The sequence below is a fragment of the Sus scrofa genome, chromosome 7, assembly GCF_000003025.6.
Source record: "Sus scrofa isolate TJ Tabasco breed Duroc chromosome 7, Sscrofa11.1, whole genome shotgun sequence".
Lineage (NCBI taxonomy): Eukaryota > Metazoa > Chordata > Mammalia > Artiodactyla > Suidae > Sus > Sus scrofa.
Genome location: NC_010449.5, coordinates 55,751,307 through 55,775,199, shown reverse-complemented (window position 1 = coordinate 55,775,199; position 23,893 = coordinate 55,751,307). Strand labels below are relative to the sequence as shown.

General features: G+C 51.6%; 1 protein-coding gene across 2 annotated transcripts in view; it reads right to left on the bottom strand.

The window, feature by feature from the left end:
- Positions 1–22,346, bottom strand: part of SEMA4B (semaphorin 4B) — a 41,129-nt gene extending 18,783 nt beyond the window's left edge. The window contains exons 1-2 of one of the 2 annotated variants that reach the window (XM_021098977.1): positions 21,921–22,346; positions 8,419–8,694 (exon numbers count right to left, since the gene is read on the bottom strand). In XM_021098977.1, the coding sequence (XP_020954636.1) occupies positions 8,419–8,551 (133 nt within the window). In that variant the 5' untranslated portion in view covers positions 8,552–8,694; positions 21,921–22,346. Of the gene's footprint in view, positions 1–8,418; positions 9,556–21,920 lie in introns of those variants that run through there. The other variant, XM_021098978.1, reaches the window with a different exon arrangement.

Here is a 23,893-nt window from a genome sequence, read left to right as displayed (position 1 = left end):
CCAGGCATCCCTCACGGCCAAATCCTGATGTGGGGGGGTGGAGGGAGGCACGGGGCCTCCGAGGCACATAACCTTGCAGAGGTCCCCTATCCTCTGGGGGACTGCACACTGCTCTCAAGGGTCACCTCTCATCTCCCTCGCACTCCGGGCCTCCATCCGTCCAAGAGCTACCGTGCTTACTCAGCACTTTAAATGGGTTTGTGCCGGGAATCTCGGCCAGGTTGTTGGGAAGTTCGTATTAGCATCTGCTTTTTTTCAGGCAAGAGAACCGAGGCGCAAGTGAAATGACTTGTCCTTGCCTACCCAGCTGGGAAGAGTGATGCAGCTGGGATCTGAGCCGGGCCACCAGCTCCAGAGTCTGTGTTATTAACCACTGTCAGTCTCTCCAGGCTTTGCTCTGGAATGTTCTTGTTCCCTGGAGTCGGCCCTGGGGCCACACATTCATGCCTATCGCTTCAATGTTTGGCAACTCCCTAATCTCTGCATCCAGTGCCCGCCAGACCCTTCCACCAGGAGACCCTCATTGGCCCCTCTCCCTCCCTTTCCAGACCACTCCTCAGCTTGGGATGTGGTGTCTGTGTGACACCGCTCATCAGGCTGGAAACTTGGGGGTCACACTCCCTATATCCCTCTCCCTCACCATGGATACCCAACCCATGACCAAATCCTTCCAAGTCTCCCTCCTCAACACTGTCCGAATCAGTAAACCAACTATAATGGAAAAAACAAAAATCATTTAAAAAAAAGAAAGGGAGTTCCCGTTGTGGCGCAGCGAAAAGGAATCCAACTGGGAACCATGAGGTTGCATTGCCATGAGCTGTGGTGTAGGTTGCAGATGCAGCTCGGATCCTGTGTTGCAGCAGCTATAGCTCTGATTAGACCCCTAGCCTGGGAACCTCCATATGCCGCAGGTGTGGCCCTAAAAAAAGCAAAAATAAATAAATAAATAAATAAATAAAACAAAACAAAACAAAAAAAACATTGTCCAAATCTACTCCCCTACCATCCTCGCTACCACAGTCCCGAACCAGGCCACAGTCCTCTCGTAGCTGGGCCACTGCAGCACTGGTCCCTGCCCCTAGCCCAGCTGCTACGCTGCAGCCAGAGGACTCTCTGGGATCTGCCACTGTCCTGTAGAAAACCCTCAGTGTCTCACTGTCTAAGCCACTAACTCGCCAGCCCTTGCCACACCCCCTCCCATATGGAATGAACTGCAAATCAAGGTCCTACTTCTCCTCCCCAGGCCTTGCCCAGGCAGTCCCCCTGCCCAAAAGGGTTCCTCCTGACTAACTCCTACTCATCCTTTGAGACTCCGCTGGGCTGCACCTCCTCTAGGAGGCTTTTCTGAATCCGAAGCTGGGCGAGGGCCCATTCTCTGTGCATCATTTCCTGCTCACACATCACGCAGTGCACTAGCCACGCTGTCTGATGATGTGCCTGCTTCCCCTACCAAGTGGAGAGGGAAGATGAGGATCAAGACTGTCTTATTTTGGAGTTCCCGTCATGACTCAGCGGTAAAGAACCCAACTCACATCCAAGAGGATTTGGGTTGGATCCCTGGCCTCACTCAGTGAGTTGAGGATCCAGCATTGCCGTGGTGTAGACTGCAGATGCGGCTCAGATCCTGTGTTGCTGTGGCTGTGGTGCAGGCCGACAGCTGCAGCTCCGATTTGACCCCTAGCCTGGGAACCTCCATGTGCCTCGGGCATGACCTCAAAAAGCAAAAAAAAAAAAAAAAAAAAAAAAAAAAACTGTCTTATTTGTGCCCCACATTTGTATCAACTGGCCAGGTGTGTTCCAAGGGGTTGTTCAACAGATGTCTGTTGATGGAACGAATGACAGAGTTCCGAGTTCCAATTCAATGTGCTCAAGTCCAGAGAGGGATTCCAGCCCCTCAAAGGGGGCCAGTCTGGAGGTCCTGAAGCCTCACACTCTCGAGAGTGTGTCTGAGAAGTACTGACCCTGCTGTGTCCCCTCCCAAGAGCTCAGCCCTGGAATCTCAGCGTCCAGATGGAAGTGTGACAGCTGAAAGTGCTGCAGAGACAGGAAAGGCTATAGGGAACAGAAAGTCACAAGGTCTGCATGTGAGTCCTGACCAGTCAGACAAGATACCTGCCGTCTCTGCAGGCGGCCCTAGCAGGGCTGCTGGGAAGACCAAATCCATGCAGCATGTGAAAGGGTCAAGCTCCCAGGTTAGGGGCCACCGACGATCAGAATCGGCCCTACCCACATGTTCCCACTCCTCCTCTTGCCTCTTTCCTCCCAATCCTTGCTCTGAATAAACACCTGCCCCCTGGCAACCTCAGAAGCCTGCTCGTGCAGAGAAGGGAGACAAGGGCTGGTGGGGGTGCAGCCACCTACAGGTGGGAGCCCCTCTGAAGGGGGTAGCTGCTGCTTCGCCCCAGACCCTTGCTACTCACTCAGAGGAATGAGGACCAAGCCTCATCAGGTCTTCACAAGAGCTGGAAACCTGGATTTTTATAGAAAATTTCCTGAGTTTTAAATTTTGGTGACTAAAATTTCTCTAAAACACGTGCTGAACAAAATATATCTCCATGCTGGCCCTGGCCTGCTGCCCCCTGTTTGCAAGCACCTATCTGGGACCTCTGCCCCCTGTCTGTGGGGCATCACATTCCCGGCCAAGCCTGCCAGGGCAGCCCTATTTCCACCCACGGCTGTGCTATCAGGGGCCTCAGCTGGATCCCCCGTCCCATCTAAGGAGTGACCTCAATGGACTTCTTCACCAGATGGAAACACATAACCAATCAATTATTCAGGGGCTGAGCCGGGTCATTTCACCACTTTTGTACATTTCACAGGTGAAGCAGGAGGCAGATGTTCTAATGGAAAGAATGGGATTCTTGAGGCAGAGAGCTTGTGGTCCAAGGCTTGGCCCCAAACCTTCGAGGTGTGTGACCCCTGACTATGAGTTAGCTTCTCTGAGCCTCAGCTCCCCTCATCTGATGGAACAATACTGCCCATACCCAAGAGCAGCGCCAACACTCAGTGGGCGCTCTGTCCTGGGTGGTTTTCTTCCCTCTTCCTGTCCACACCTCTCTCAGAGGATAGGCAAGGGTGGGGAGCAAAAAAGAGGCAGCGAGTTGGTTCCCTTGGCTCCTCTTCCAAGTTAAAGATAAAATGAAAGGTTTCTGTCTACTGTCTATTATCCCCACTGAAACCCCCTCACTGCAGGCCCCCACCTCTCTGAGCTCCACTAAACTGTCAGGAAGGTTTCTTTTTTGTTTGTTTTTGTTTTTGTTTTTTAGGGCCGCAGGCGTGGCACATGGAGGTTCCCAAGCTAGGGGTCTAATCAGCTGTAGCTGCCGGCCTGCACCACAGCCACAGCAATGCGGATCTGAGACGTGTCTACAACCTACACCACAGATCACAGCAACAATAGATCCTGAACCTACTGAATGAGGCCAGGGATTGAACTGGGTCCTCAAAGATACTAGTCAGGCTTGTTAACTGCTAAGCGATGACAGGAATTCCTAGGATGGGCTTCTCAGATGGACCCATGATTACAGCCAGACCAGGGAGGTCCCATGGAGAACAGCTCAGGTCACAGACCTGTGAGGCAGAACTGTATGACATGGATACAGTACTTTGCATCTCTGAACCTCAGGTAATGTAACTGTAAAATGAGGATAATTCCATTTACCGTGTAAGTAGAAACAAGACTACTAAAAACCCCGTGCCTACGGTGGCCCCAGACCTATGACTTCCCCTTCTACCTTCTTCTATGTGCTGAACAGCAGAACATGAAGATGCCAGCTGTGCTGGCAAAGTGCTGCCTCCTGCCCTGCAGTGGAGACAGTCATAGAGCAGTGGCTAAGACTTAACAGAAAGACCACCCAGGGCTAGAAGCAGGCACTGGCAGGAGATGGGGTGGGGTCCTAAGGGACCCCAGGTATCTGTCCTACGACATCTACCCGGACGGGCAGGCCCAGACCATGGGCTCAAGCTTCCCTGCTCTTCTTCCCTCTTGCCCCCAGGGAGGACCACATCAGAGGCATCTCCTCCTCCTCCGATCCTGAGCATCCAGAGATGGGGGGTGGGGCCAAGGGCACCAAGAAGGAGACACAGGAAGGAGTGATGGATGTGACCTGAGCCAAGGCTCTTCTTCAGACCCTGTGCCATCCTCTCCATCTCCCTTGTCTGGGTGATGAAGGTGCAGGTGTAGGTAGATGTGCCCCAAAAGCTGTGCAAGCTAAGAGCCTTGCAGGCCCGGCACACGGGCATTTCAACACCCAGCTAAATGTGGGTCATGCAGAGGGCAGAGTGGAACCACGAGGGGCAGGGAGGAGGGAGAGGTGTGGTCCAGCCTCAGGCAGAAGAGGTTCTTGGGACAGAGCAGGACTTTGAAAGAGCTGAATCAGGAGCACTTGAAAAGTGGACTCACGTAAGCAAGACCCCTGGGGATGGCCTACAATCAGCCCTGCTGGCAGGGCAGCGGGGGACTTGCTTGGCCTTCAACCCCAAGGTTGGGGGTGGGGTCTGCACCACTTCATTCCCTGGCCTGAAGGTCTTGGCACCTAGCAGAGGGCCTGCATACAGTCAGCGCTCAGACAGTGCTTACCAAATTGATGCAAATAACCTCACCAAGCAAGGGAATTTCCACTACAGAGAAGAGAAGTCGCTACCTTTTACTGGAGATGTAGCACGTGCCAGGCACTGTGCCAAACACTTCACATATATTAGTTCACATAATCCTCTCAGAACCCTAAAGCGCTGGGTCCTGCTGTTATTCCCATCTTGCTAACATGAAAACAGGCTTGGAGGAGGGGGTGCTTGCCCCAGGGTGTGCGGTTAGCCTGCTGTCAGCACCCATAGCTACAGCGCTGAGCTGAGGGGCCATGAAGATGCCAGTCCATGGGACAGAGCTAAAGACAAGTGCTCATGTCAAGAAGAGGCCACATCACGGAGGGAGGCCAGTAAACAGCCAGGAAAAGACTTTGAAAGCAGCTTGCATGGGCCTTCTCAGGGCAGCCATGACCCTGGGTGCCTGCTCCAGGGTCAGAGGACAAGCAGCTGATTCAGGTCAGTGCCCTGTTCTCTCTGCTCAATGGGGTTTTGTTGACTGCAATTTGCAGGCCTGCAGATTTATATCCCATCTGGTCTGGAAACAGTGTGTCCAGAGCTTTCCTCCTCAGGCACTTCTGGGGTAGGCAGAAATTAGCAACTCCTTTAAATTGCCCAAATAAGGGGACCTGCTACTCCTTTCACCAGCACAGGAGCAAGTTGGTTTTGTTTCTTCCCATATGGCCAGGCTAGAAGGCACTGAGCTGTGCAGGTGCACACCTGGGGCCATTGTTTCCACTCTGCATCTCCCCTGCTGCTGGGACTCCGGATCGCACAGACTCCAATGCAACACAACCAAATTTCCACTCACTTCTTTGAAGTGTTCCTTTCACAGAGACAAGAAACCTCCTCGTAAGGCCTCGGCTTGCCTAGCTAACCCTGGAGCCCCAAGCCCTCCTCCCCTGCCCCCCTGGGCCACTGTGTGACAGCATAATGGGGCACCCCCTTCTGATAGCCCTGGGAATCTGCTCCTGGTCAACACTAATTAGGGTTCCCTAGGAAGGACCCCAGGCGCAAACTGGATGCTCTACTTCTAGGGGTCTTCTTTTAAACCACAGATAGCCCATTCTCCCTAGGCATCTGGCTGATGGGGAGCTTGCGTGAGAATTCAGTACAGAAGGGTAGGTGGTGGCAGCGGGGGGGGGGGGGGGTCTCCGTTCCATGCCTCTCTCCCTGCTCTGTGAGGAAGGGACCCTGGGGCTTTAAGCCCAGTGGCCCCATGGTCACCATGGGCCTGCCCAGTATGGGAGCACTGCCAGGAACATCTAATGAGCCCACAGGGAGGAGTCAGGAAACCACCTAAGGCCATACTTGGAGGGTGCACCCACTCAGTCACCAGGGCAATCCTCTCTGGGGCTCCCAGGCAGGTGGGAGGTCTTGCATGTACAGGGGACTGGGGGCTGGGAGGGTGAAAGGGGGACACAGCAGGGATCAAGGGCCCAGAGGAAGTTCAAGGGCCAGTGAGGTGAGCACTCTGGGTGCAGCGCAGCTCAGCTCAGCAACACATGGACACGTGCACAAGAGTCCAGGTGCTGGGGTGCTGCTATGTGATACTAGGGCTCTGATGGAACTAGAAAAAGAGGTGCCCTCTGGGCAGACCCAGCCTTAAGAACAAAGTGGAAGGTCTTTCCCCGTAGGAGGCACAGCTTGGAAAGCAGAATCCGAACTGCATTTCAGGTTCTCTCAGCCCCTCACCTGGGCACCTTTGCATCAGTGCACAAAATGTGGGCCATCTGCACAGTCCTAACAGGGAGCCTCGATGTCCTGGCCTTTTGGGGGTTAGGGTTTTACTACACAAATCTGGGGGGGGGGGGGACACGGACATCCAGAGCATAGCACTAACTGATCTGTGCTGTGGATGCTGGTGACAGACGCCTGGGCTAGGGCCTGGCCACAGTGCTGAATGTGTGGAAGTGGGCCAGGTCTTTGGGGCAGTGTGGGTAGTAGCAGCCAAGTGTTCTAGCTGCGCTCAGGAAGCAGGTCGTCTCGGTTCCTTCTCGCAACCCTCCTCTCTGCCTTTTAGTCACCCTCCAAGTGGTCTCCAACCAGCTCTAGAGTTGGACACAATACTTGCTACATTTCACATGGCCCCACAGGCCAGCCCAGCTTTCCCAGGGCCAGAAGCAGAATCCATCAGAGCCTCTGTACCCCACCCCTCACTTCACCTGCTCGCAAAGCTGAGAGGGTCTAAGGGGAAAGGGAGTGGTGGCCACAACAGAAAGAGGAGCAAGGCAGCAGGCCTGGGTGCGGAAACACCTGATATCCTCACTTACCCAGCTGGAGCACCCAAGGGGCTGTGATCAAACTAGAGCACCAGCACTGTTCCCATGATAGGCAGCATCACCCCAGCTCCGTACAGGATGTGCCAGAACAAAGCCTGTGCTTAACATGTAGCAATAATGAGAGCTAGCACTTACTGAGCAGTTTCTTCGCACGAAGCCCTGTCCCAAGGACTTGTCAAACGTAAACTGATTTAATCCTCACAACTTTGAGGTAGGTGCTATTATTATCCCTATTTTTACAGATGAGGAAATCAAGGCCCAGAGAAGTAAAGTAGCTTGCTCAAGGTCACATGGTTACCCAGTAGCTGAGACAGGATCTGAACCCAGGCCATCTTCTCAGTACTATCACGCAATGTTTCAGGTAGGGTTTCCCTAGTGGCCCTGACTTAATTTAAGTACTTATTCTGCGACTCTTCCCTTTTGCAAATGGAATGCTTTTAGAGGTGAGAATGCTGTAAAGAGAAGGAAGTCTGGTATAGTTTTAGTCTATAACCTCTAACGTACACATTAGAGTACTCATTCAGTGTGACAACCAACAAGTTAAAGGGCTTCAGGAGAAATAATATCTATCGAGCAATTATATATACACTGCCTAGTAACAATCCTAGTTTCATGAAATTCCAAGATAACCTTAAACGTATCTATGACGGTGCCCATTTTACAGATCGGCAAACTGGGACACAAGGAGAGGGGACTTAACTTGCTCAGTAGTCGAAATGGGATTGGTTCCTCTGATTTGGAAAAGCAACCAGATGAAAAGGGGATAAGGAGAAGGGCGAGCAAAGGGCTGGAAGGGAGGGGGCCACAGAAGCAGATATGAGCACAGAGCAGCAGGGACCTGGCCCATGAGGATGGTACCCCCCGTGACTCCCAGGGAAGTCTCTGAGCCCAGAGCTGCTCCCATCCCTAAAATGGTCTCTCCCAGGCTGTGGCGGGGCGGGGGGCGGCGGGTAGGGGGCATGTTCCCCACCATGTCTGGGAGGGGGGGCTGCGAAGACCCATCAGAGTAAAGGGGCGGAGTGAGAATAGGGCACCCGCCCCACTGTGGTTCCTGAGTCTTGCTGCGACTTGCTGAAATACCATAACCCCATAATACCATACCAGTGTTTATGGGACGGCGAGCAAGGCCCCTTCCACCCCGCGCCGCCCTGGGGTTGAGGGGGCGGCACCACAGCTAGCTCTGGTCAGCATCAAAGACTAGCAGACGGGCAGGCGGACCAGCTAGCACCGAAGGGGGGCGCCACTGCCGAAAGGACGCCCTACCCAGGGGCGAGCTGGAGCGGCAGAGTGGGCGAGAGACCCCCTCCCTGCCCATCAAAAGAAAGGAAGAAAGGGGGCCGCGGCCCCACAGCTCCCCCTCGGTTCTCTCTCCCTCCTTCCCTCCCAGCAGCGTTCGGAAAGGAGGAGGGGTTGTAATGGACCCCAAGCGTCCGACAGACCCCTTCCCTCCCTCCGTCCTTTGTTACCGCAACCTCCGTGAGAGGTCCCTCTTCGGCTGCCTCTCCCTGCCCCCCGACCCCAGCCCGCGCCCCCCTCGGGTCGCCCCAGCACTTACCCAGAGGCAGGCTGATTCGAGGGGCGAGCGCCCGAGTCGGAGGCGGCGGTAGCAGAAGCAGCAGCAACACGACCAGCAGCAACGCGCGCAGCAGCGCACCCAGCTGGGCGGCCGGCCGGCTCCCCCGACCCATCGCGGCGCGCGGGACTCGAACAGCAGGGAGCGACGGCGTCCTCCGGGCTCCGGCTCAGGTGGCTCTACGCGACTTGCGAGAGGCGGCCCCGCCCCTAATCCGCCCGGGGTGGATCGGCGGGCCCCCGCCTTCGGACCCGGGGGCTGGAATGGGGTGGGAAACGGGGTCACGTGGGCTGCCGCGGACGCTAGCCCCTCCGCCCCCCGACACAGCAGTCCGACACCAGCCCCACTCTGCCGGAGCTTGGCCGAGAGCGCTGGAGGGAGGGACCCAAGGAGGAAGTCGGGCGGTCCGTCCGGCCTCTCCCCGCTCCGCTCCTTGCCCGACCCGCCCCTTCCCCCTTCCTCCTTCCTGGGCGCTGAGGCTTAAGGGGTACCCGCTGGGTGCACCTAGCTCGGTGCGTGCCCAGAGGGGGCCGAGCTCCGGGATCAATAGCCTCCGGAGCCGAGGGAGCGCAGCCCCCTAGTTCCCCGCCCCCACCTCTCGGACCCTCCCATCGCCGCCGCGGCCCCTTCCGGCTCCTCTGGGACCCTCAGTGAGCGCGTTCGTTTGGGAAAACCTGCGGGGCTCTCCTCTGTGCGCCAGTGTCTTCTCCTTTTACCCCTGCTCCCGCCACCCCCTCTGGGCTCCCCGACTAATGATCACTAGTCCGTAACCAAGTGCACCCCGCCGAGCTCTTGCTAATTCCGGAGCAGTAGCAGTTGCTTCTGCACCTCATTTCTGCCCACCTTCGGTCCTGGCTGGGCGTTCACTGCAAGCTCAGCACTTAGTCTAGGTACCCAGCTTGGAATTCTGTCTAGGTGAAGTGGGGGGATCTGGGCAAGATTAGCCTAAGTGGGCTAATAGGATTTAATGTACAGCCAAGGAGGTGAGACCGTCTCCACAGCCTGCACGTGGCCTGGCAGGGGAAAGCACTCCCTAAGGCTGGAATCCCAGAGGTACCCACCAATCCTCCTGTGGTTTGTTTATTTATTTATTTATCTCTTTAGGGCCACACCTGCAGCATATGGAAGTTCCCAGGCTAGGGGTCCAACTGGAGCTGCAGCTACTGCAGCTACTGGCCTACACCACAGCCACAGCAATGCAGGGATCCGATCCAAGTCTGCAGCCTTCGCCACAGCTCATAGCAACGCTGGATCCTTAACCCACTGAGGGGGGCCAGGGATCGAACCCAAGTCCTCATGGATACTAGTCAGTTCCTTACAGCTGAGCCACAAAGGGAAATCCCTCCTGTGGTTTAAATCCCCAGGAGTGGGTATCAGTTCTGCTGAGACCAGGGGTTTCAAACCACAGACTGTACCCTTTAGAAGATCCTGAAGCCAATGTAGTGGATCCCTATCACAGTTTTTAAAAAAGGAAGAAAAACAGAATGGAAGATATCAAAAGGGCAATGATCATAGAAAGGATAAGTAAGTTGGAAAAAGGCCGTTTCAACTTTTCCTAAGTGTGCACAGGATCAGAGTAAAATGTTATTCTTCCAGTAGTTCAAGTCAAAAGGACTTTGAAAACCTCTGCCAATCATTTCCATGGCGGTGGGGACAGTTTCTTCAGGAATTAGCTGCAATGGCTAGAAAGTTCCTCATCACTTCCAGCCAAAATTAGCCTTCTTGGGGCCAGCGCCTTTGCTCTCACCTTATGCCCAGGGCCTCCCAAAAGGTGGCTGTTGGGTTGGGAATAGTGCTCTCATGGTCCCAGGTCTCCTCACCTGAAACCAAGCTCTCATGCTCCATGATTTCTGAACCTCCAGCATCCTAACTTGTGTAGGTATAGTCCAGGCTAGCAACACTCCTTTTAAAGGGGCTCCCAGAATTCCACATGGGAATTCCACCAACTACCTGTAGTTCCAGCATTGCTGAGGCCTGGGACACTTTACCCCTGTTAATAGTGTCAATCCATCTTTAGCCAATGATGTCCATGTTTTTGTCTGCTAGGATCTCTGTCCTAAACTCCAAATGGCCTCAACATTCCTACCAGGCTGTCTTGTCTGACGGTTATCTTAAATTCAACATGGTGTCAAACTAAACTCCTGATCTCCCCCGTCTCTCCCCTCAAAATGCTCCATCTGGGTAAGACTTCTCCATCTCACTTAATGGCAAGTCCATCTTTAAACTGCTCAAGTTAAAAACCATGATTCCTTTCTTTTCTCTTGCTTCTCACATCCAATTCACTAGCAAATCCATCGTCGGACCCTCTTTCACCGGCATACTGCAAGGGTCTCCTAACTGGTCTCCCTGCTTCCACCCTGCTCCCCTACAACCAGTTCTCAACTCAGCAGCAAGAGTGAGTTTTTCGAAACCAAAGTCAGGTAATGGCATGCCTCTGCTCAAAAACCCTCCAGTGGGGGAGTTCCCACTGTGGCTCAGCGGTAACGAACCCATCTAATATCCATGAAGACGTGGGTTCGATCCCTGGCCCTACTCATTGGGTTACAGGATCTGGCATTGCCCTGAGCTATGGTGTAGGTCACAGACGTGGCTTGGATCCTGTGTTGCTGTTGCTGTGGCGTAGGCTGGCAGCTGCAGCTCTGATTCAACCCCTAGCCTGGGAACTTCTATATGCTGCAGGTGTGGCCATAAAAAGAAAAAACAAAAGCAACCCCCCCCAAAAAAAAAACCCTCCAGTGGCTCCTTATAATGGTCTGCAAGGCCCTGGGATATCCTCACCTCACCACCATTGCACCATCTACTGCTCTCCCATTCACTATACCCCAGGCACACCTGCTTATGTTTGGACCCTGTCCTGCTACTCCCTCTGCCTGGAGTACTTTTTTTCCCAGTAAGTACTTCTCTTGTTTCCTTCAAATCTTTGCTCAAAAACAAAATAAAACAAAACAGAAAACAACAACAACAACAAAAAAACCAAAAGGGAGTTCCTGTCGTGGTACAGGGAAAACAAACCCACTAGGAACCATGAGGTTGCGGGTTCAATCCCTGGCCTTGCTCAGTGGGTTAAGGATCCAGCGTTGCCATGAGCTGTGGTGTAGGTCGCAAATGCGGCTCAGACCTGGCTTTGCTGTGGCTGTGGTGTAGGCCGACAGCTACAGCTCTGATTAGACCCCTAGCCTGGGAACCTCCATATGCCTTAGGTACGGCCCTAAAAAGACAAAAACAAAACAAAACAAAAAAAACGAATCTTTGCTCAAAGATCACTTTCTTGAAGAATCTGAACTTCCCCCACATTCCCCTTATGCTGAGATGCTTTTTCAAAGTACTCATCATCTTCTAATATGCTATATGATTTGCTTATTTGTTGTGGTTTTTCCTTATCGTCTGAACTGCCCACCAGCCTTCTCACCCCTAAGATTGTTGACTGAGGAAGGCAGGCCTGTTGGTTTCTTTGGCTTGTTAACTAACATATCCCTGGCCTCTAGGAAAGTGCCTGGCATGTGGCAGGCCCTTAATAAATAGTGGCTGAATGAATGAATACAACCTAAAAGTAACAGAATACTGCTGGTCCATGTCAACTAATAACCAGAGCTCCTTTTTTTTTTCCTTTTTACAGCCATACCTGCAGCATATTGGAAGTCCCAGGCTAGGGGTTGAATCCAAGCTGCCACTGCCGGCCTACACCACAGCCAGAGCAACACCAGATCTGAGCTGCATCTACAATCTACACCACAGCTCACGGCAACGCCAGATCCTTAACTCATTGAGAGAGGCCAGGGATCAAACCCGCATCCTTACGGACACTATGTAGGATTCTTAACCCACTGAGCCACAATGGGAACTTCTAGCGCTACTTTTTTTTTTTTTTTTGTCTTTCATCTTCTTTTCAGGGCTGCATATGGGGCATACGGAGGTTCCCAGGCTAGGGGTCGAATGAGAGCTCCAGTTGCTGGCCTACACCACAGCCACAGCAATGAGGGATCTGAGCTGCGTCTGCTACTTATACCATAGCTCACAGCAACGCCAGATCCTTAACTCACTGAGCAAGGCCAGGGATTGAACCCTCGTCCTCATGGACACTAGTTGGGTTTGTTAACCACTGAGCCATGACAGGAACTCCCCAGAGTTACTTTTTGATATCCACTTTGGTCTAGAATTCCCCCAAATTGGAAATTATGCGATTAACTTTTTCCACCTAAGCGCAAAACTTTGTATTGATCTGTTTTTTGTTTGCTTTTTTTTTTTTTTAGGGCTGCACCCATGGCATATGGAAGTTCCCAGGCTACAGGTTGAATCAGAGCTGCAGCTGCTGGCCTACACCACAGCCACAGCAACACGGGATCTGAGCCACATCTGTGACCTGCACCACAACTCACAGCAATGCAAGATCCTTAACTTGATCGAACTTGAGTCCTCATGGATACTAGTAGGATTCATTTCTGCTGAGCCACAACAGGAACTTCTATATAGATCTCTTTTAAATCTGTTGTTGTTGGCCCAGATTTCATCCCATTGATGTCATTTTGAATACTGACTCCATTATACATTTGGCTTCGCCTAGTTTTGAGTCATCTGTAATTTGATAAGCATTCTTGAACTTTATTCAAGAATCTTGCTGATAAGGATATGAGGTGAGCTGACCTAGCACTCACTTCTTGGTTTCTAAATACCACTCTCCAATAAAAGGTACCAGGACTCTTTGGAGAAATGAAAGGGAAAGTACAAAGTGAGCCTGAGACATTGTGTTGGGCTGGAAAGCAAGGAAGTGACTAAAGACTAATGGGGTCATGTCAAAAGGACAGAGGGCCAGCCTGATGTCCAAACCTGGGACAATTTGAGCATCAGAAGGCATAATGAAGTAATGGAGTCTAATGCATTGAAATAAAACAATCCATTAATCTATAGTAGAACTCAGAGAAGCGCAGAGAGAGAAAAAGAAGGATTAGAAAGGATGCTTTTCTCCATAGAAAAGGGCTGCCTGATAAATGCTGAAGAAATGGTAGATGAGAAAATCTAGATTAAAGCAAGGATAACCAATGGATGCTAACCATTGGGTGGAAGATTGTTAGAAAAGTCTATTAATAAGTCAAAGTCAGAGTTCCCGTCGTGGCTCAGTGGTTAACGAATCTGACTAGGAACCATGGGGTTGTGGGCTCCATCTCTGGCCTTGCTCGGTGGGTTAAGGATCTGGCGTTGCCGTGAGCTGTGGTGTAGGTCACAGACGTGGTTCGGATCCTGCATTGCTGTGGCTGTGCTGTAGGCCGGTGGCTGCGACTCTGATTGGACCCCTAGCCTGGGAGCCTCCATATGCCACGGGTGCGGCCCTAAAAAGACAAAAAAAAAAAAAAAAAAAAAGGTCACAGTCAGAGCCACAGATGACTTACTAATTACCAATGGCAGGATATTTCTCTAAGGGAGAGCATGGTGGTCACCGTCTTAATCAAGTGGTTGAAAGTAACATCACTGGGAGAGGGACTGCTTGATATATTTACATGCTGATAGGATGCAGTAAGAACACAACTCATCAACCACTGCAGCAAAAGTGTGTTACCCAGCTCTAATAATGAGGACACAGTCAGATACATCCAGCATGCCATGAGACAAATAGCCTAGACTCTTCAAAAAGGTCAATATGATGAAAGGCAAAACAAACAGGGCAACTGTCTTAGGTTAAGAAGCTTAAAAGGGAGTTCCTGTCGTGGCACAGCAGAAATGAATCTGACTAGGAAGCATGAGGTTGTGGGTTTGATCCCTGGCCTCGCTCAGTGGGTTAAGGATCTGACGCTGCTATGATCCGTGGGGTAGGTCGCAGATGTAGCTTGGACCTGGCGTGGCTGTGGCTGTGGTGTAGGCCAGCAGCTACAGCTCCATTTAGACCCCTAGCCTGGGAACCTCCAGATGCCACAGGTACAGCCCTCAAAAAGACAAAAGACCAAAAAAAAAAGAAAAAAAAAGAAGCTAAAAAGACAGGATCATCAAATGTATTATGTGACTTGACTGAGTCCTGAAGGAAAAAAAAAAAAGGCCACAGAGCAATTAGGAAGATCGTAACATATACTGTGTATCAGATGATATTATGGCATTATTGTTCATTTTCTAAGGTATAAAAAATGGTACTATGTTTTTAGGAGAATGTCATTGTCCTTTGGAGATGCCTGCTGAGGTTTGTAGATGTTAAGTGTCATGATGTCTGCAACTTTCAAATGATTCAGCCAAAACAAGTGTGTGTGGGGGGGGTGTGTGTGGGGGGTCTGTGTGTGCGTTATTAGAAAGAAAGATGTGAACAAGACCGTGGCAAAGTTTTCGCAACCAGTTAATATACAAAAGTTATGGAGGAGTTCCCATTGTGGTGCAGTGGAAATGAATCTGACTAGTATCCACGAGGACACAGGTTCAATCCTGGCCTCACTCAGTGGGTTAAGGATCTGGTATTGCCGTGAGCTGTGGTGTAGGTCATAGACATGGCTTGGATCCTGTGTTGCCATGAGCTGTGGTGTAGGCTGGCAGCTGTATCTCTGATTTAACCCCTAGCCTGGGAACTTCCATATGCAACGGGTGCAGCCCTAAAAAGAAAAAAAAAAGAAAAAAAGTAAAGCTATGGGTGCTTTTAATCAGTGTTTGGTAAATTGGGGAGGGAAAATTGAGTGAGACAGGGCCAAAAAACAGAGTCCATTGTGACTAGAGCCCTCCGTCCGCGTGGAAACTGATCAATCTCCTTTGTAGGTTGAACACCTGGTGATGTCCTGTGCACTATTCAGCCCATGTTTCTTCATCTTATCCATAAGAGTAATACAAAAATTTGTAAGGAATCTTGATGGAATCAAGGTACTAGCTACAGCACTTCCTGTACCTCCTGCTTACTGCTCTTACCTAAAACACTGCCTTAATTAGTGTTTGTTGAACCCCTGAATCTCCACATCAGGTAGCTCCTCGAACGGCATCAAGGCTGGTTTGCCCTAGTGGCTTGGCAACACATGGGCTGTCCGACTGCCGAGCTGTCTCTGAGGGGAGGAGGCAGGGGCTGATGCAGCCTCACTCGGTGGTTAATTATATCCTGCTCCTAGCTGCTCAAATGCTTCAAGCATGTCTTGTGCCAACTGGGTGGCAAGCCGCTTGAGGATGGTGACAGATCCTGTCTTTGGATCCCTACTGCCTGGCACAGCACTCAGTCAGAACTCCAGAGGGTGGGCAAAATGAGGGACCCAACTGCTGGCCTGAAGATGAGCCCTCTAACCTGTGCCACCAGCATGGCGGCCTCAGCCCTTGGGGCTCCACTGTCTCCAGTTAGCGTGCTAATTTGTTCTCCCCAGAGTGGAAAAAACAGGAAGACAACTGGCAGAGAAAAACCTCCTTTGAGCTGACTTCCTGTGGGTTAAAGAGCGGTTCCCAAGCCAACGCCGTGTCTCTTGCTCCCCTCTGCCACTCTTGGATGTAGTCAAGTCTTCCTTGGCCAGAACGCCGGTGTTTATAAAGAGCTCAGGGGGAGGCTTGGAAAGAGTATAAAAAGAGACAAAGAGAAAAGCAACACTTCCTGCGCACCCCTAGCCAGCAAGATGAAGTCATCAGGTCTTTCTCCTCCATCCTCACACAGCCCTTGCCCACCCATCCTCACCCACCTTCCTTCTCTCTCTCTCAGGTTCCCTTTCCTGCACATATAAGCACATACCTAAGAAGGATACAAATGCAAGAATGAGGAATTCCTGTGTGGCTCAGAGGTAACAAATCCAACTAGTATCCATGAGGATGCAGGTTCAATCCCTGGCCTCACTCAGTGGGTTAAGGATCTGGCATTGCTGTGAGCTTCTGTGTAGGTCACAGATGCAGCTAGGATCTGGCATTGCTGTCACTGCAACGCCAGACAATCTTAATCTTAAATGCACATAAGATTTGTGCGTTTTCCTGTATGAAATGTATACCTTATACTCAGTATCATGGGAAAAAATAGCAAAGACACCAAAAGATAAAAATAACCCGAAAGGAGTTCCTGTCATGGCTCAGCAGTAAAGAATATGACTAGGATCCATGAGGATGTGGGTTCAATCCCTGACCTTAATCAGCGGGTTAAGGATCTGACCTTGCTGCAAGCAGCGGTATAGGTCTCAGAGGCAGCTTGAATCTGGTGGTGCTGTGGCTGTGGTGTACGCCAGCAGCTGCAGCTCTGATTCAACCCCCTTGCCTGGGAACTTCCACATGCCACAGGTGTGGCCCTAAAAGCAAAAAAAAAAAAAAAAAAAAAAAAAAAAAAGAAGCAAAGAAAAAAGAAAATCTACAAGAGAAAGAGAACATAAAAGGAAGTGTAGCTAAAAATATAAATCAAATGAACACATGTGCCCACTACTTCTCTAACCTGCTCAGCACAAAGAAAAAAGGCAGTGAACCTAAGCTTTTGGACCCGGGTGGCTCCTGCCAGGCTGCCCCCAGCTGGGCCTGCCCACTCTCATTCCCACCCAGGGGAAACTGGCTCTCCAGCCACCACAGTTGTACTCTGAGAGTCATAGCTTTGTTTACAGCCCATGGAGGAGGCGCCTTCTGCCATGCCTAGTGGAGCTTGAACCCAAGGTCCCACCTGCCCCCTCCTGGAGTAGCACTCAAGCTCCTCCCGTCCCCTCTTGTCCCTGGGTTCTGACTGGCAGGCTGCCTAGCAAGGCCTTGCAGACACGTACTGGCTGCAGCCCAGCTCCCCAGGCCTTGGCCCTCTGCCACCATCCCCTCGTAGCCCTGAGCCTTCCTCTCATGCCAACTTGCAGCTGCAGCTCCCCTCCCTGCCTGGCTGGGCACACTGCTGGTGTCTCCTCCCCAGGGGCTGAGGAGCGACTCGGCTGCAACATCCATACATTTTGATGAGGAAGCGACACCAGCTGGCACTCCCTGTGTGTGCTTTTAAATTGGCCAATGACTTCCAGATCCCAGGGGCCAGGAGCCTCCCTGGGGCAGTGCCTTCTGCAGCGGAGGGCATTCACAGGACCAGCAGCAATAGTGCTTTCACATCTCACAGGCAGCTTGGAGCCAGGGTCTGGCCATAAATGCGAACGGCCTCATCTCTGTCCCCCAAGTGGCACTCCCCTCCACTGGTCCCTTGTGTTTCTTGCTCTGGTAAGTGGTTAGAATCCAGGGGTGAAGCACACCAGTTCTCCTGTCAGAAGGAGACTCTCAGCACCATTTGGGGGACTTAAAGCAAGCCACACGATTCTTCCAAACCTCAGCTTCCTCATCTGTCAGATGGGGACGCCAACAGGACTGCATCCTATTAGGAGAGCTGGTGAGACAGTGGCTGTACAGCGCCTCTTGCTTCTTATGTTATCTGATCACATCATTACCTGAAAGTGGCCATGACCATCTTAGATCCCCAACCCGAGAACCCCCTTCTGGGCCCTCCCCGCTGGTTTGGCCGCCTCCTACAAGCCCAGTGCTGAGGCTGCAACTCTCACAGAGAGGAGGAACCAGCCCGCCCAGCCCAGGCCCCAGGTGCACCCACTGTGGTGAAGAGCCTGCCGCCCGCCCGCCCGCAGCACCACCCTTGCTGGGGCCTGTCAGGGCCTGAGCTAGCCACTCCCTGGGAGGGGATCCCCCTGCCCCACAGGGCTGTGGTGCAACCAGCCAGGCTCAGCCTGTCCCTGCCCAGACACGGTACAACATGCAGTTGCCATTGTCACCGCTCTTCCCCCAACACAAGTTCAGGAGGGGCAGTCTGCCTGTGCCTGCAGGCCTGCTCTCTGAGGGAGCCTGGCTGATGCTTGGCACCTGTCACCCCCAAGGGGCACAATTACTGCTCAGTGACTCTCTTTCCTCTGAAACCATGGCAGCCACTCACAGAAGGCAGACGTTCAAGATAAGAGTGAGGAGCAAGAGGCCTAAGGGTCCAGAAGAGAACCTGGTTTCTGGTTTGACCTATCAGACCTGAGGCCCCTCCATTCCCAAAGATTTCAAGAAACCAGGAATCTACTTCTCCATTTGCCACCCAGTTCTTCCTCCTTAAATCTCACTCTGGGCCCCGGACCCCTAGCCATTGCTACATGCAAGGAACGAAGACCTGGGTTATGGCCATTCCCCCACCTTAAGGAACTAACCTCAAACAGGAGGGGCTCTCTGACCCCTGTAAGTTTCTCGGTCACCTGAGGTGACCTGGTGGCTACTATTCTTTCTCTCAGACAGAGAGCCTTGCTTTTGGTTTCAGTACTGCCTGCGGAGAGTGGTCCCAGGCAGGTGAGCCCAGGAGGTGAGGGATGGAAAGATGGGTTCCACAGATTTCCTGTGACTCCAAAGACTGCTTTGATGGGATGGAGACATTTACTATGAGCAAGTCACTGTGCTGAACTTTTTACATCTAGTCATTTCTCTCTCTTTTTTTTTTTTTTTTTTTGTCTTTTTGACATTTCTTGGGCCACTCCCATGGCATATGGAGGTTCCCAGGCTAGAGGTCAAATCAGAGCTGTAGCCGCTGGCCTATGCCAGAGCCACAGCAACACGGGATCCGAGCCACGTATGTGACCTACACCATGGCTCACGGCAACGCCGGATCCTTATCCCACTGAGCAAGGCCAGGGATCAAACCCGCAACCTCATGGTTCCTAGTCAGATTCGTTAACCACTGAGCCATGCTGGGAACTCCCCTAGTCATTTCTTTAATTCGCACAACAGGGGAGTTCCTGGCATGGCTTAGTGGTTAACGAACCCTACTAGTATCCATGAAGACACAGGTTCGATCCCTGGCCTCGATCAGTGGGTTAAGTATCTAGCTAAGTTGCCATGAGCTGTGGTGTAGGTCACAGAGATAGCTCGGATCCTGTGTTGCTGTGGTGTAGGCCAGCAGCTGTAGCTCCAATTCAACCCCTAGCCTGGGATCCTCCATGTGCCTCGGGTGCGGCCCTAAAAAGACAAAAGACCAAAAAAAAAAAAAAAAAAAAAAAGCTGTTCTTTCCTCTCTTTCTCCCTTCTTCCCTTCCTTCTTTCAAACACCTGCTACCTTTTTTTCTTTTTTCATTTTTTTTTAGAGCTGCACCTGCAGCATATGGAAGTTCCCAGGCTAGGGGTCGAATTGAAACCACAGCTGCCAGCCTACACCACAGCCACAGCAATGCAGGATTGGTGCCGCATCTGCGACCTACAGCACAGCTCACAGCAACATCAGATCCTTAACCCACTGAGTGAGGCCAAGGATTGAACCTGCATCCTCATGGATCCTAGTCGGATTTGTTTCCATTGAGCCAGACAGGAACTCCCCTGATGCCTTCTAAGCATTACTGAAGTCGAAGGAAACTGACATGGTTCTGTCTTCACAGAGCTTCCAGTTCATTAGGATCCCTTCCACTCTTCTTTCCAGATAGCATCTATCCTCATCCACATTTCTTTAGACACTTTCACTCACTTATTCCTTTGTCTCCAACAAAGGTAGTGGCCAGGGCCAACCTGGCGGAGCTCCAGAAGTGCTCCTGGCTTTGCAGGCTTGAATCGTGCTGTTGTCAATTGATTTCTGGGGTTGCTCCTCTGAGCACTCTGCCCAGATTTCCATTATGGCACTTGTGATGCTGCAGTGAAATACACATCACATCCCTTTCTCTCCATTTCTTCTGAGAGCTCCCTGAGTACAGGGGCCAGGCCTGCCTAACTTAGGTTTTTTTGTTTGTCTGTTTGTTTTTGCTTTTTAGGGCCATACCCACAGCATATGGAAGTTCCCAGGCGAGGGGGTGAAATGGAGCTGTAGCTGCTGGCTTAAGCCACAACCGCAGGAACTTGGGATCTGAGCTGTATATGCAACCTATACCACAGCTCACACAAGGCAGGATCCTTAACCCACTGAGCAAGGCCAGGGATCGAACCCACAACCGCATGGATACTAGTTGAATTTGTTTCTGCTGCGCCATAATGGGAACACCCTAACTCAGGTTTTTAATCTCTAGCCTCAGTGCGAAGCTTGGAAAGAGTAGGCACCCAGTAAATGTTTACTAAATGAATAAATGAGTTTTCTGCTCTAGTTGAGTGTCTCAAATCATTTCCAAATGATTCATTCAAGTGTTCCTTCCTGGATATCCTTCTCCACCTTCCTCTTAACCTTTTCAAAGGAAAGCACCTCATTGATGTGGGGAGTCCCACCTCCCTGCTTTAGGGCAGTCAAAGGATTTCTCACTCACACAGTCTCAGCAGACTTGTTGGCTTCAGAAGAGATGGTATTTTGGAGAGCTGCTGAATGCTTGGCTCCTGGGAATTTATTTAGGGCAATCCTGTCAGATACTACATTAAAGCAAGAGCCCCAAGGCACAGGACCCACGCACGAGGAAAAGAAGCTCTTTCAGTTCTCCCCAAGGCTGCAGCTTTAGTTTACCTGCTGCCAATGTCTCCATCATTTGATCACCTGGGACCAGAAGTCTGAGCCCTGGTTGCAAGGAGACATATCCCAGATTTCAGTGAGCTTCCATAAGAATAATCACCAAAGGAAAAGTCACGGCCTGGAAGTCAGGAGACTGGGTTCAAATCCTGACCTTCCCAACTGATTGTCAACTTGGGAAGTAATTTCACTTGTCTGGATCATTTCTCTTATGAACATGAGGGAGTGGGACCCAGTGGATTTCTAAAGTGCTAGAGTATCTACGGAAAAAAAATTTGTTTAATTGTGCATTTCCCTGTCCTTATGGCATTCGACCCTTACATGAAACCTGTGATTCATAAGCCAAATGACGTACTCACATTACAAGTGAGGAAATGTGGAGTTCCTGCTGTGGCTGGATACTGACTAGTATCCATGAGGATGTGGGTTCAATCCCTGGCCTTGCTCAGTGAGCCATGGTGTAGGTCACAGCCAATGTCTTGGATCCCGAGTTCCTACGGCTGTGGCTTAGGCCGCAGCTGCAGCTCCCATTCCACACCAAGCCTAGGAACTTCCACATCTGGCAGGTGCAGCCCTAAAAAGCAAAAAAAAAGAAAAAAAGAAAAACCAAAAAAACCCAAACAAAAAAACCCAAATAAACAAAAACAATTGAGGAAATATGAGGAGAAGTTGATGACCTTACCCTGCATCTTTTTGCCAGACCAGATAGTCTCCAGAGAGGCCACTAGAGAAGCTTTATTTCCAGGACCCCAACTTCCTTTCCCCCCTTACCCCTACATCCACTTTGTCACTCAGAGAGTAGAAGCCATAACAAAGAACCTAACTCAAAGGTCATTTCCACAACCATTCTGCGGAGGGGCCCAGGCCTTTCCCAAATTCCAAATGATCTTCCTCCGGGGCCCAGATTATTGCCTCTCAGTTGCAGGTTTGGCACAGAGGCCCCGGGTGGCCATGGGAACGTGGGCCCAGCCTCCTGCGCTGCCATGGCAACAAGCTCCCCCAGTGGCAGGGGCCAGTGCCCATCAGAGCGTGCAGGTGGCGCCCTCTTGGGAGAGGGGCCCAGCAGAGGTGGGGGGCGGGGGCAGCGGCTGCCTCAGAGCCCCGCCCCCTCTACCTCGCGGGGCCGCGGCTCTCGCCCGCCCGCCCTGTCCCCTGCGCCTACCTTAGTCAGGCGCGCGCGCGACCACTGCCCACGACAGGGCCACTTCTGCACGGTGGCGCGACCAGTCCTTCTTCCCAGATTGTGCCTAGACTCGTTCCTGCTTCCAGGCTGGGCCGACGCACTCGCTGGTGACCAGGGTGTCCCCGCGAACACCCTCAGTCCAGGACGTCGTCCCCGGATATGCGAGGCTTGCGACCAAGCCCCGCCCCGCCTGCGTTTATGGGCAATGTCCAGAGAAACCCTCCCAGGCTCGCCCGCTGCCCAGCCGTTCCCCGCCTCTGCCCCTGGGCGTTGATGGCGGCTCTAGACTCGCTACTAGTCCCAGTCCCAGTGGCGACAGCTCGGCGGCCCCAGCGGGCTGTTGAGCCCACAGCGCTGTCTCCTCCCTGACCTTCGGAGGCTCGGCCTGACCTGCCCTGGGCCCCGCAGGGGGCAATCGCACTAGCTGGAATCCCGCGGGCCAGGGCTGCTATCCTAGATTCTCATTGAAACAAATGGGTCCGTTTGCCTGCGCATGCATAGTAAAGCCAATTTACTGACACCAATCTACTACTGCCCAATTGGCTGTGTTACTTAGGGTGAGTTCCTAAACCTCTCTGAGCCTCTTCTGGGAAGTCTCAGAACAATAGGGACCTCACAGCTTTGTGGTGAGAAATGCAATTTTGTAGGCACACACCTGGCACAAGATCGGCTCTCAGTAATGGCAGCACTGTTGACAGCAAGAGCCAAGCGAGAGCGGAGCTGCTGAGCCACCCGCCGGGAAACCACCCACGTCTCCGCCCGTGGTAAATGCTGCTCACCGCCTCCCTTAACCTGCCATGGGCTGCGTTGTGGGAGTGAAAGGAAATGGGATCTGCCGGGAGGGTTGAGAGATATGGTTATAAATATCTAGCATTTATCAAGTGACCTTGGCTTGTCCCTCTTCAGCCCTTGCCTTATGGTCTCTCCCATCTTCCAGTAAAGCAACAGCGGCTCTCAGGATGGTTCCTAAAAGGACCGGTTCTGGGCGTGTAAGTGGCTGAGCTGGCCAGAGCTGGCTGGTCAAGGGGCTGGGGAAACAAGAGGCAGAGTGCCAGCCTCTTCCCAGGCCAGGCGAGGAGGCTTAAGTGCCAGCTGTTCCTCTGCTGCCTCTTCTCTAAGCGGAGGCGGGTAAGGGACTGCCAGATGCTGCAAAGAGTGCTCTCCCACACATAGAACACAGTGGTTATTTTGTCATGTCTACACAAGTGAACATATTTACTACAATAAAGTTTGAAAACAGAAAAACACAATGAAACCATCACCCTACCCAGAGACATTCAGCGTTAATATTTTCTAAAACTTTTCTTTAAGACACAACTTAAGTGCACAAATCTTAAGTCTACGGATACTAATATTTTGGTGAATATACTCACGTCTCTTTTCCGTGCATAGTAATACATTCACATTTTTTTAGAAAAAGGATTATTCACTAGAGTTCCTGTCGTGGCTCAGTGGTTAACAAATCTGACTAGGAACCATGAGGTTACAGGTTTAATCCCTGGCCTTGCTCAGTGGGTTAAGGATCCGGTGTTGCCGTGAGCTGTGGTGTAGATCGCAGACCCAGCTCGGATCCCATGTTGCTGTGGCTCTGGTGTAGGCCAGCGGCTACAGCTCCAATTGGACCCCTAGCCTGGGAATCTCCATATGCCGTGGGAATGGCCCAAGAAATGGCAAAAAGACAAAAAAAAAAAAAAAAAAGATTATTCAGTACATACCCTTTTATAACTTTTCCCTAGGACAGCAATATATCACAAATATTTTTCTGTAACATTAAAAAATCACATATTTTCATTTTTAATGTATTCTATCATATGAATGTAGCATTCATTTTTAACCCAGTCTCTACTATGGACCTTTAACTTGTTTCTAACTGTTCATTTCCTTAAGTCATGTCCAGACCAGCCTCCTGATACATACTTCCTCAATCATTTCCTTTCGTCCCTTGTATTCTT